Source organism: Fopius arisanus, unplaced genomic scaffold (assembly GCF_000806365.1).
Source record: "Fopius arisanus strain USDA-PBARC FA_bdor unplaced genomic scaffold, ASM80636v1 scaffold00038, whole genome shotgun sequence".
NCBI lineage: Eukaryota > Metazoa > Arthropoda > Insecta > Hymenoptera > Braconidae > Fopius > Fopius arisanus.
In genome coordinates, this window is record NW_011887777.1 from 828517 (window position 1) to 842272 (window position 13756).

Below are 13756 nucleotides of genomic sequence, written 5' to 3' on the forward strand. Positions count from 1 at the left end.
TTATTGCTTAGACTAAATGGTGTAATAATGTCAATGCAATTACATCCAATATCTCAATAATCACAGTCAACCCCTTCTTTTTACCAGTATTTTTAAATACTAGCCTTGTTTACCCCTCGAAGTAATCTCCTCTGTAATAAAACGACAAGACATAACAATTGTCGACTTCCGTGGAAAATATGCTTCAGAAAAACAAGAGAAAAATAATTCAAGTTTTACGTAATCTGCGGTTGGATACTCTGAACAATGAGTGAAAAACATTATGAATACACGTATTTAATTCCCAATTATCGTTCTCACGTTCATGCGAGCCTCAGTTCATCGACACGTAAAGAAATTACCATTCACATTAATGTAATTACTTATGTTAAAGAGGAACGTGTGAATAACTCTCGTTACGTTGTTGGAAACTTCGAGACAAAACTTTTAAAAAAATCATTACCATCATTCAAGTTGTATGAGCGAATTCATGGAGAAAATATTATTGAAAGGATAAAGAAATAATGATAATAATTTGAAAATTGACCCCTGAGTCCAAATATCTCGAAACTCGTAAGACCGATTTCCTATTGGTCAATTCCAACCGGGAAATTTAAATTCGGTGCACAACGGGGTGCGCAGTAGATCTCGTCATTATAATGTTATACTTAATGATATTATATTAATGATCTTCTAATTCTAGGAGGCCAGCATTAAAAAAAATATTTTCTGCAGTGACTTAAATGACGTCATAATGACTGAAATGGTTTTGAGGCCATATTCCATACATTATTTTGAGTAACGAGGCCCAATATAACTAACCGAGTTCTAAGCAAATCTAGGCTTGTAAGTAACACTTACCAAGCATAAGCCTAAAAAGTACTAGGCTAGTTATATTGGGCCTCGTGACAAAAATATATTTCCGGCAATTTTATTTTCAGTTAAGACCCAGGTGGACCACCTATCGAACGTCATCTTTTGTTTAAATTTCATCATTTTAGCGTAAAATACAGTAAAATTTGACATAAAAAAGGAATGAAAAAAGAGAGGAAAAATTATTGAAGGGCACTAAACAGCGATATTGTTTAAAAGGGATCTATCAAGTTTACTAAAAAATGATAAAAAATACGTAGCTTACCATGATGTGACACATTGCATTTGTGGCCGCAATTATCTATGTATATGACATATATAATGAGCTATGTATTTTTACATTCTTTTTAAACAATATCGCACTTCAGCGCCCTCCAATAATTTTTCCTTTTTTTTTTCATTATTTGTTATATCCTCCCTTCGCTCGGTAGAACCGCGGTTTACGGGCTCAATGGCATAAAATAGTGTACGAAACACGTGCGTCATGGATTTTTTGACTCGTGGGATTGTGAAACTCGCCTTTGGCTCCTGTTACAACCCTCCCACGAGCCAAGAAACCCATTACACACTTGTTGCGTAATGTACTATTTAGGCTAAAAAGATCAAATTCAAACAAAAGATGACGTTAGATAGATGGTCCACCTGGGTCTTAACACAACATTTGAATTTAGACAGAATCATATGTAAATGGAATGTTGTTTAAGCTTTTTGGGAAATCAGTGGGAAAATCAATTACGCTATATCTAAAAAAATGGAAAAATTTGAAAAATGATGGAATGCCGGCTGCACTGGGTTAAATGTGACAAATGAAATTTGTTGGAATGTTTCTCCATAATGGATTTACTGCGTGAAGTCACCAGCTACTCGATTTTCCCCTAAGGGGAAACCTAAGAAAGATTTATGAGAAATTAACCGATACCACAGCCAATTACGTTACGATCAGCTGTCTGAGGAAGATTCAGCTCGATTTATATCCGATTTATATCCGCCGAGATCCCCACATTCGTTGGTTCCCCTTTTTCAGAGATCAATTAAGATAGACAAATGGAAAAATAGCGAATCTTCTGCGCGTATTATTTATTTTTTTTCTCTCCGGTAAATTGAAATTAAATTAATTGACGGAATAGGAAACTAAAGGTATGAACGTCTCATCGAGATCTATGCTGGTTTACGATGGTGTCTTAGGTTCAGTTAGTACTTTAACGAGGCGAGAGGAACTATTAGAATCCTCAGGAGAGAGATCTCTCACCGCATACCGTTATCAGCAATTTATTGCTATTTTCATGAGTTTAATTTATCGGGTTTCATTGAATCCTTCGAGTTTAGATTGAATAGAATTTCCTCTCGTTCCTCGGTATGCAATTACGCATTTGTTGCCGATGCGTAATGAGGCCATGTAAGTACCTCATCATAATTGTGTATATTCTATTTAGAAACATTACTTTTTATTCTTTTTTTTTTCACAGTGTTAGATTTTCGGAAAATACTTATATGAGTAATTTTCATGACAATGACATTGAATTAGATTTGAAGGAAAATATTTATGAAAATTTTACAACCTGATTGAATTTAAATATCAATTATTTTGTTGTTTATCAAATTAATTAAAGGGGACAATACTCGAGTACCGACTTTTCAATGAATTTGCATATCTACAAAAGTTGATTACTCGGTAACGGCCATAAAAGGTGCACATTTTTTTTTCTTTTTTTCAATATTTATTCAATCTATAGAAGGTAGTAATCATCTAAGCCATATTTTATCGCCTCTCTTTTTTATGGGGAAGTATGAATAATAGAAAATTAATAAAACATTTCAATTTATGGAAATTCTAGCAGGCAAAGATTTATTTATCCATGAATAACAAATTCGAAATTTTATGAAGCATAAGGATTTCACAGCCGGTGATTACGCCAACGCGAATGGGGTGTTGAAGCATTATTCCAATTTAGATTGTTGTTCCCGGATTTATAAGCAATTGACTGGCACTCATATGCTGTTAAAAATTTTTAGTTAGCATTTTCGGGGCACTTGTTGGTAATTTTTATCATATTTCCGTATTTCACGCAAATTTCATCGAATTTCATGATTCGATGTTTAGAACTTTATGGCAACTGCACGAAAATCATAAATTTTAGTTCGTTTATTGGAAGACAATCAATAAAAATTGGCACAATTTAGATGAATCTAAAGCTTCCAGTGAACGAAAAATTAGTATATATAATTGACCATTTTTTTCGCATTATTTTAAATTATATCATTGGCACATTGAATATTATTCTATATCACTAACACGGTTTACAACGATAAGTATTTAATGATTTTTAGTGTGTTCCGGTGTCGGAGCAACGAATAATTTGCAGCGAAAGATTTTCACAGCGGAAACTCTGAGGGAAAAAATAATCTCCCTAATACCAGTGGAGCTTCAAAGCTATTCCTGTATTTCCCTCAAAGTTGATCGCAGCATACAAACGAAGTAGTTGAGTTTCTCCAGAACGCTTACTCGTGCTGACTTTAGAAGAAAAGTAAAAAATCATTATATTTCATATTGCACTGAAATTTTAGTAAAAAATAAAATCCAGAATTTCAAAGGACTTTAAAACCAGAACTCTTTAACTTATTTGACTACACAATCTAATATTCATTCTGAAATTGAATAAGATTTTCAGTAACATCTGGAATTTTATAATTTTTCTCCTCCTAGATATGGTCATCGGGGTCACTGTCCTCAAAACTCATGGATATTCATTATAATTTTTCTAGTTTCCAACAATTTCTAGGGAAAATTCGTACGGAACTTGAGAATTCTGTTTAATTCTTCGAAAATATCAGTGGTGTTGCAAAACGATAAAAATTTGGCTTGGAAAATGATCCGCAAAATAGAACTACTTCAATGAAATGTATTTTCAATACTTATTGATTCAAGTGCATACTTATTTCTGAAAGCAACACAAACAACAATCTAGTGAGAGATGACTCGATCGACCCATCCATTGACAAATCAATATTCAATACCGAAAATGCCACGTGACATAGTTATTAGGCTTCGTATCTATGATGAGAGGAATTGAATTGCAGTAGCCCCAGAAGAGTCAAATAAAAGTGCACGGCAAGGGGTCATAGTAATGCACGTGCGGGGAAACAGGACGCCTCGTATTTCCGCTCGTTCCCAATATCGCATTACAACAATTACGTAATGCGACACGCCAACCTCTTCACAACGCACTCTTCACACTTTTTCCCTTTCAACCCTCCTTCCACCTCCTTCTTTTTATTCTCTTGACTTCACTCCGAGTTGTGAGGGACTTCCGTCTCATCGATTCTGCAAAGCTACGAGTACTAAAGGGGTGTTCATTGACACGCAATAGTCACGGCCGGGTGATTCAACCCCAACCCCCTGCCTATGTCTAAGGGCAAATGCCGCCACCCACCCCAGTAGTACGGATTATCCGGCTTCTCCGAAGCCTTCGAATCCTGTCCTTTTGCCTCTACAGCACCCTAAAAATCTATACATACCTTATACTTGATTCAAGTTTTTTTTTCTGTGCAAGTTAGCACTGAACGAAATAAATATATAGGAGATGGTAGTCATGTACTCCGCGGATATGGGCAGAATTTTCAAATAATATGTGAGGAATTGGACATGGATGTTAAGATAATGTTTTTTCAGCAGTTATTACCCTAAGGGTTTATGATAGCCGAGGGAATTTTTAGTGAGAAGATTGCAATATATTTTGTATGGAATTTATGATCAATAATTAGTAATGGAAAGACTCGTCCTCATGATTAAAAACGATGTTTCTTGATTGAATTATCATATAATTTTCTCATCAATAATCAGGCCTTGACTTGATCCTGATTAAAATTTAAGAATTAAGGATTTCCAATTAGTTCACTTGCAATTTTAAGAGCAATTTTATAACAGTGGAAGTGGTTTCTCTGTCCCCTGAGTGTTTAGAATTGAAAGGGAAAGGCATTGTTCCTGTTTGCAACAGAGACGTAATAGGCGCCACAAATAGGGATATCCAGGAAGAATATTCAAGATGAGAGATCAAGTACCACAAGGTAAATATTCAAGCTTAGAAAGCGTGACTCACCAAAACGTAAGCCACTGTGCTTAGGAGTTATCTTGGTCAGCAACAGCCCCATTATCACCAGAACTTCAATTCCTTATCAACTCTCCCGATTCAACTCCTCAATCCATTAGAAATAAAAAAATTACAAAAAAATACGAGGATTAATTACAGTGGAGATAACGAGATAAAATGGGTCAATATAATCTACATAACGGGCTTGGTATCAGCTTTGTGGTCCAGTTGATAAAAATGGACTTCCTACTTGTGCCCGTGATTTTATTCTCAATTGGTATCGATCGTGCATCGATCATCGATCATTATCTCGAGGGAGAATCAATGTAACGAGGCCTGGTTATTTCTTTCTTTTAAATCTTCATGTTGCACAATTATTTCTGTATGAAGGCGTCTCTATACTTTTTGCTTAACAGTGCATTCTTTGTCCCACACATGTCGTGAGCCATTAACGTGACACAATTTCTTGGGTTTTGTTGTCTACTCTCTAAAGCTGAAACATTTGTGGTTTTTTCTTCATGTGTATTTTTATGTATTCTCTTGGAAATATATCGAAATTTATGTTAACTTCAATTTCATTTCTACAGAAAAAATTTACTCAATGTCTCATTCATCTTTAAAATTCTGCGAAATTGGATTTTTTGAGTTTAATAATTATTATTAATTTTTCAGTGAAAACTTTAATCTTCAGATTCGTGATGAGAATTGAACATTAAATGTTATCAACTTGTAAGTGACATTTTTGGAAAAAGTTATTCTATTATAGTCTTAAAGTATTTCGAGTGAGGAGGAAGTGTAAGAGGTGAAGCGGAGGGACATCTATAGTATTTTTGCACAAAACAAATCCTTGAACGAAAAAAAGTAGCTTTTCAAAATAATAAGATAATAGTCCGATCATATTTAAGCACTTCTTGATTAAAACTTTTTTTCTTAATGAATCAATTTTATTTTCGTGTATTACAGGTATAAATATTTTTTTTAATATTTTTTTATTTTACTTGTAGAAGAAATTAAATTAATAAGATTGCAGTAAAAACGTGGTAGCACCGCCGCCTGGTAATTTTTTTCCTTAAGCTGGTAGCTTGCACTAGTCAAGTTATTTGCCAGTGACAAATAAAAAATTAAACCCATCCACATTAACTTCCGAAAGTGAAACGAAAAAAAAAAATCCATCATTGGAACGAGTAACGTCTGTGCACTATATCGGAAACATTTGAATTGGCCGCGAAATCTCCCACTCAAGCTGTAGTTGCGACGTCACCGGTTTATCGAGCTGCGCGCGCAGAAATTCAATTTTTTTGGAAGTTTCCAACCATTTCTCTAAACAATGCTCTAACACGAGAGGATTTTTTACAGAAAAAATGTATTTTTCATCATTCAATACGTTTGCAAAGTTTCATTACTTTCACTGTGGTTTCTATTTGGGTTATCAGCCTTTTTTATTGATTCCCATGAGAACAAGGGTTAAATGACTTTTTCATAAATTAATTGAGAACAAACCTATGCTATGATTTTTCAGTATCCTTCCAATTCGATTAAAATACTTCGATGCCATTTCAAGCAATTTAATAATGTAGTATTAGTTTTTTTGTTAAATCATTTTGGTTTAATGTGTAACTCGATGCTGACCTATTTGATAAATTAAGAATTGGCGAATAAATAATTTACGCAGTGTTAACAATTTTTGGATCGGATTTTCGATACATTAAAAATAAAAAAAGAAAATTAACTAGTAAAAATAAAAAATTAGATGAAAAAATTAAAGAAACTTTTCAATGTCTGTTCAATAATATTCCAGTCCATCCTTAATTTTGCAATTAATTGAAAATTTAACGCAATTTCAGCCAAAATATTTGCATTATCATTAAAAATTATATGGATCCATCAGAGAATTTTTAAATCTTTCATTTGACAAATTTTCAAACGAGGAATCTTAGGATTTTTTTGATGCCGGTATGGTAAAACAAGTCCGAAATTTTGATTCCTATAAAAGACCAAAAAGGCGAAAACCAATTCGAAAAAAAGACCTGCAGGCTTATTTTCAATGTTATTGTAATTACCCAATTAAAATTAATGGAAGTGTCTATGTGCGTCCCACGTGAATATCCAATTGAGGAAGTTTAGGGAGTTGCCACTAATTGGAGACATAACGTAAATAATCTCTCGATAAATTGACTAATTATCCTCGGACCTGGACGAGCCATTTGTTCCAGAGAAATTGAGTCGATGAAGAGAAAACGAAAAAAAAGCCTGCTATACAATGAGGAATTTCCCACGAAGACAAATCACTCGTTTACAAGCTGATTTATTCAAACTGCCCGCCATATCCGTCGTCGAATCAACTCAATTTTCCAATACGCCTACTTAATGTCCATCGAATCACGTAGGGTTCATTATCAATCGTCTGTCAATCAATTGCACATCAATTTTGTAGTTACCGTAAGTATTGTTATTTTTGTTAGTACGATTGCAAATTAATTCATTTCCAAAATTGTCATCGTTTACGAAATCACAATCGTTCTCGAAAAAGACTTGTACCGAATAATTTATATTCTCAGTGGAAAAGCAAAAACTATCGAATGAAACCAAAACGGAAATTAATGTCCTAAATTTTAATCGTTAAAAAAAAACAAGCATTTTATTGTTTGTCTGTGGAAAGCAGCTGAAAATCAATGAATGCCTTAATTTTTCAATGAATCATTCTATAAAAATGATGAGCTTTTCATGGTAAAGTTTGATAAAAAGTGCAAGTTCCGTAATTCGCACATGATAATAAATGTCTGGTAAAAAGTATCGGAAGGAATTTTTACTCCTTCATTTTTTTCGCGATCTGATAATTAGAGACGGATGAAAATTGAATGATAATTTTTTTTTGCTAGTTGAATGGTAAAATGAGTAGAATGGTTTTATTGATAGCAATGTTGATGGTAAAGAGTAGAGACAGGTGTGTGGAGGAATGAATGAGTGATCTTGACCGCGGGAATAACCTTGGACTTTGATTGCACCGCACAACGTTTAATCAGTTATTTTTCTTTAAAATTCCCATCATCCTCAGGATTTTATCGTTACGGATCTATGATTTCTCCCGCGTTCCCCATCATCTTTTACTCTCCAATAAACTAGTTGCAAAAACTCGAGGAAATAAGATTTTCTAAAAACGAAAAAAATGTAGCAATAATGAAATGTCCTGTTTTCCCGTTATTAATCTACAACACAGGAAACAGTAGAAACAAAATTTTCATTTTTGTCATTAAATCAAATCTGCAGAGAAAAAAAAATTCATGAGGTCTCATGCTTTCAGGCGAAATTGAAATTTCCCCTTTATCTAAATAAATTATTCATGAGATGGAAAATAAACTAGAGGAAATATTCATTTTTTATTTTTTCAAGATTTGTCTTTTTTTTATTAATTTTCATATAAGAAATGTAGAAAGCTAAGGCAATCATTTTTTTGCACGAAAAAAATTAACAGTCCGGTGCGCATGGTTTTTAAATTTTATCAACCGCATGGGGGTATTGAAAATTAATTTCTATTTTCTTTGTCGAATAAAATCTATTAGTAACCAAAAAAAATGAGAAAATTCCATTGTAAGGGGAATAATTGGGAATTCACCTGTTCTCCTGATTGAATAATTCAACGAATATCGTATATTAATATTAATTTTATATATGTCGCAATAAGATTATTTACAATTAAACAAAATTTAGACTTCTATGTATGATTAGAAACAATAAGTTTGATGCTACAACAAAAATAACATTCATTCAGCTTGTTAGCTTCATTGTTCAATCAAATAATAGTGGGAAATTTATGAAAAAAAAATCATGAAAATTTATGTTATTTTGTTGAGAAATATTCGTGTTCGATTGGATATACAATAAAGGCAAAACTTTTGAAACTTTCCTTTAATTCTTCTTGAAAGTTTCATTTCCATAAATCTTTATCCTTTAAATTTGATTCAATCCCACTCTCATAAAAATTAGAGTGATATTTTCCATAATATTTTCAGTAATTAGATCGGAGTACAGTAGTAAATGTAAAAAGCGTACTTGTACTAAATGCTAAACTTATTCCCTGTTTGGAGCACTAGCAAGAAGTAGTAAAGATATTTCTCTTCAAACGTTTAATTGTGAAAAATGAGTAAAATTCCTGAAAAATGTCAAAATGTGTAACGTGAGATTTCGGCTGGTTGTTACGTTCTGAAAAGTATTTCACTTCACTGATGGCACACCAAAAAAAATATATTTGAATCTAGTATATTTTATAAAATATTTTATATTTTTTAACCATATTATAATCCTTCCTGGAAATAATTATTTGTCTTCTCAATAATTCATTAATGAGTATCTTTCATATTTGATTTAATAGTCAAATAGATTCAGTTCATGTATATATTTTCCCATGCCAAAAATTTTAAATGCTTATACTGTTGAAGAATTGCATATGAAATGTTGTTAGAATTCTTTATTCATGAATCTTCTGTCAATCCTCTATTTTGAGATCGATATGGCAGAGAAAAGTCGTGAAAATGTGGAAGGTTCAGGCAACAATTTTCATAAATTTTCAATGGGTGGGTGCAATCCTTCCGTCTATTGATATTTTTTAAATGCAATAGTTCGACAAATCAGTGTTAACGGCTTTTTGTAATAAAGAGAAGTAACAGTAAATAGAGACCGCCGAATTGTGAGCAGGTAATGAGACCAATTAGAGGCGCCCCGTATACTACTGGATTGATGCACCATTGCAACGAATACGCTTCGTCAAGCGTAAACTGTACGATAGTATCTAGCAAATCGCGGAAGAAACAATTACACTCGTTTAATTCAATATTTCATGCTGTATGTAGTTCAAAAATCAATACTCTGGTCCGCGCATCAAAGAGTGAGCGGAAGAGTGAGAAGCGTCAGTCGTCAACTCATGCACAAAAAAAAAAATCCATGACACACTCCTATAAACTTCTTGAAATTCCACGCAAAACGTCATCTGAATTTTCAATTATATGAGTTTCAATAAGTTTATTGAAATTGTTATTTTCAATTCAGTCTCAATTCAGAACGTTCATTAAAGCTTTCATTTATTCTGGAAAGTCAAACAAATTGAGTTTTTATGTTAAATGATAAGTGATGTTTCAATGAAAGCATGAATTTTTATGCTCATCGTGAAAATTTAAAATCAAATACAATTGAATTGTCACTAGAGGGGAATTATTGCATGGATTTTCGACATATGTTCACGGTTTTTCGGTGTCATATGCACTTGAAAATTGAGAATCACCGGAATATTTAAAAAACTAAACAGGTTCGTCAATGAAGAATTCTATAGGAATTTTATTAAATTTTGTCATTGTTAAAAATTTCAAGTTTCTTTTACTTGAAATTTCAAGTAAAGGGGTCTTCCGCCGTTTTTAGCGTAAATGTGCGCTGTTTTATTGAATTTTTTGGAATTTTGGTTTTCAATTACCTGCGTTTTAATTCAATTTTAACTGGCAATCTCTACATTTTTTATTTATTAGGCATTAAAAAAATTGGGTCTTTCATGTTAATTTTTCATTAACGTAATGTGATAACTTCATTGTATCATTCGCTCTTTTTATGATATCCAAAAGCCTTTTCCATTTATTTTTCCTCAACATTTCTTCAAAGTCCTAAGTTATCTATTCTAAGTTGTCCAACCCTAAGTTGTATTTTCTGTAAAAATTGTCAGCACTAGAATTTCATTCTGATCATTCACTTTCTATCAATTATCTTATGTTCTCTCTTAAAACAATTTTGAATATTTACTTTTCGGCGTATCAATAGCTTGGAGGTATTCTATCATTGTAATTTTGAAGATACTAATCAGGAAATATTTGAAAAATTGCTAGGATATTTGAGGTAATTTAACTAAATTTGAGGGCAATTAAACGAGTAATTCAGACTGCAATTTCTGGAAAGCAAAATGGTAAAGTTACATTATGAATGATGTTTGGATTTAATTTATTGAACGACTTTCCAGGATTTTTTACGTTTTATATTTCATGGAAATTCCACCTAATTTTGAAATTTAAATTTCAAATTTTCATCGGAAAATCGATAAAAAGGAAATATAAGGCAATGATTCGATGAAAATTGTAATAAACCCGGGGAATTCTGGTACAGGTACTTTTCAATTTTCCTCCCAGCAAAATTAAGGGTAATGTTGTATTACATACGTAAGTTTTCATTAAAAATTCGAGTGAATCGAAAGATTTTCATTTCCCTAGTGCTGGATGATGCGGAATTTGTTAAGATTTTCCTCAAACTTGAGAATTTTACGAGTTTTGTCTAAATTTCCTTTGCACAATGCACCTGAGTTTAGTGTTGAGTTTTCAACCGAACAAATTACTCCTCACCTTGAACTTTCCCCTAAACCCGCAAAAAATCCCAATCACTTGAAAACACAAAAAATTACCTCTTCTTTCCATAACCGACATTGTCTAGCTCAATGTGCCTGTATGCAGCGTAAGTTGCCATGTTGGTCCGACCACACAGTGATTTTATCCCTTGAAACTCCCCGTCAAACCCAGAACCTTCAGCACAGCCCGATCCTCACACTTTTCTCACTCAAGACGACTAAAAGAAAGCGCGATAAGCGAAACTAAAAAAATACCCAGCTACTTTTCTCTTTCGCGACGACAAAACCCTGGCAATTTTCAATTATCACACTCGTCAAAATAAAAACGATATGATTAAATGGAATAGACCGGAAAAACGAGGGGGAAAAATCAGTAACAGTCACACCGTGTTCGTGCAAGAGACTGGCAGTCGCATCGGAAAACCGGGCCGTATATAACGCCCGCTCGAGGTTGGCTCTCTTTTTTTCCCCACCCTCTCCCTTCCCATTCAACACAATCCCCACCTCAGGATCATCCAGCCGAGCAGCGAGGGGGTCAGGGGGAGAGGAGGAGAGGAGCTGGAGGTGCTCTCACCTCCCCACCCCCTCAGCTCCCATGATGTTCCAGGCGCCCTCTCCGAGCCACCCCCACAGGACTCCTCCGGTCGTGCATTCACCTCAATCAATACCCCAGGACTGCTATATACCTTCAATTCTTATCCTATTCATCTAATCTTATATTCGCTCCACAATGAAAATGAAATAGTAAAGCTGACCATGTCCATCGACGGATGGAATACCATCACTAAATGATAATAATTTTCAGCAATAGACAATGCTTTGGACCATAGTTTACATGAATTTAACATGGCAACCATTACTATTACGGTGACTTAATAATCGTAATTTATTCATTAGTTAGTATGTGTAACATGATAGTGATTGCCAAGCTCCATGCTGGAATGGTTACTATGTTTTATATTAATAATTGTCATTGGCAGTGATAGTTACTTTTGTGACATACTATGTAACATGGCAATCAGTACTCCAAACATCAGAACCATTACTGTAATTATTTGTCCCTTATAGAACCGATGTCTACACAAATATTTACCAAAGTATTCTCTAATTTCGCCAATTTTTGAGGAGAGATATAGCTATTTTTTTTAAAGAGACATTTTTTCGGGTGAAGGAAAGTGATAAAAGTGAGAAACGTAAATCGAGCGCGGTATAAAATAGTGAGTGGTTAATAAGTGCTCATGAACTTGAGGTAATCGATGGGCATGAGGTATTAGGGGGGCGGTTAGTGATAGCGGGAATGTGGGGTAGACGATATGCGCACTCGGGTTCGCACGTTGACGCAGGTCAGGGTCCATTCCAACACTGTCGCAAATTTCTTCATAGCTCCTCCACAATATCATCTGACTTCTCAATTATATAACATTCAAATCATATTCAATTAAACGGATATTCATAGAATTTCTCACTAACTTTAGAAATTTGAGATTTTTATGCTAAACGTTTCATTAATTTTTCAGTAGAATACGATTCGATTTTTTATAGATGGAAAATTTAAAGAAGTTATTGTCTGAATCTGGAACATTTTCAGCTGTTTTCTTCAATATTCAAGGAATTCATGAATTGTGAAACTTCATGTCCCTTGGACTTGAAAACTATGAAAAAGTTCTTATTTGCCAGGAAAATAAAATTGATACAATTTTATAAATTAAATCTTCTACAATAATCAGCATCAAAAACTGTCTATTATGAAATTATTAAACATAATTGAATTGTTCATAGTTTAAAAGGGAGAAGAGGGCAAATATGCTACATTGCTTTGAGATTAATGCCACACTCTGATTATTCGGGATTTATTTCGAAAAATGTCCATAATTTCCACGGAATAATTGAGCTGAGATGGCGAGATCTCATAGTTTTTCAACAATGAATCAACGAAGAATTTTTACTTCTAACTTTGTCACCATCTTTCTACTCTATCGGACTAATTTTGAGTTTAAAAAGTAGGCAATCTGGAGTCGAAATAATAGGAGAATAAATAACGTCAATACAAAGTGGACTCATGTTATTGTTAACAATATTATGTTTCTCCCAACTCATATCATGAGATATAAAGAATAATTTTAATTTTCGACGTAAGAATTTCGTGTTATTTGAATCGCGTGAAGGAATCTAATTATCATATAACGCTGTATATTGATCAGATCAAGTGAAGAATGGAACCAAAATAAACATTCCGGTAGTTATATTCGTGTAGAATTATTTATTTGAATGAAAATTATTGGGTCATTCAAGATACATATCAACTTTATTTAGGTTAATCGTTAATACCCAACATAAAACAAGTCGTTGTGAATGACATTGGATAGGATGAATCGTGCGAGACTCGGAGGCATTCAAACGACATTTCGACAAGTTTTGATTCAGTTCATATTTGGGCTTTTTT

The 13756-nt window shown here is 33.5% G+C and overlaps 1 protein-coding gene across 5 annotated transcripts in view; it reads right to left on the minus strand.

Moving 5' to 3' along the window:
• Jupiter (microtubule-associated protein Jupiter) overlaps positions 1 to 13756 on the minus strand; it is a 76019-nt gene that overhangs the window by 8650 nt on the left and 53613 nt on the right. For 3 of the 5 annotated variants that reach the window (XM_011304623.1, XM_011304619.1, XM_011304618.1), the window contains exon 1: positions 11371 to 11731. The exons of the other annotated variants lie outside the window; for them this stretch is intronic. In XM_011304623.1, the coding sequence (XP_011302925.1) occupies positions 11371 to 11432 (62 nt within the window). In that variant the 5' untranslated portion in view covers positions 11433 to 11731. Of the gene's footprint in view, positions 1 to 11370; positions 11732 to 13756 lie in introns of those variants that run through there. 5 annotated transcript variants of the gene reach the window in all.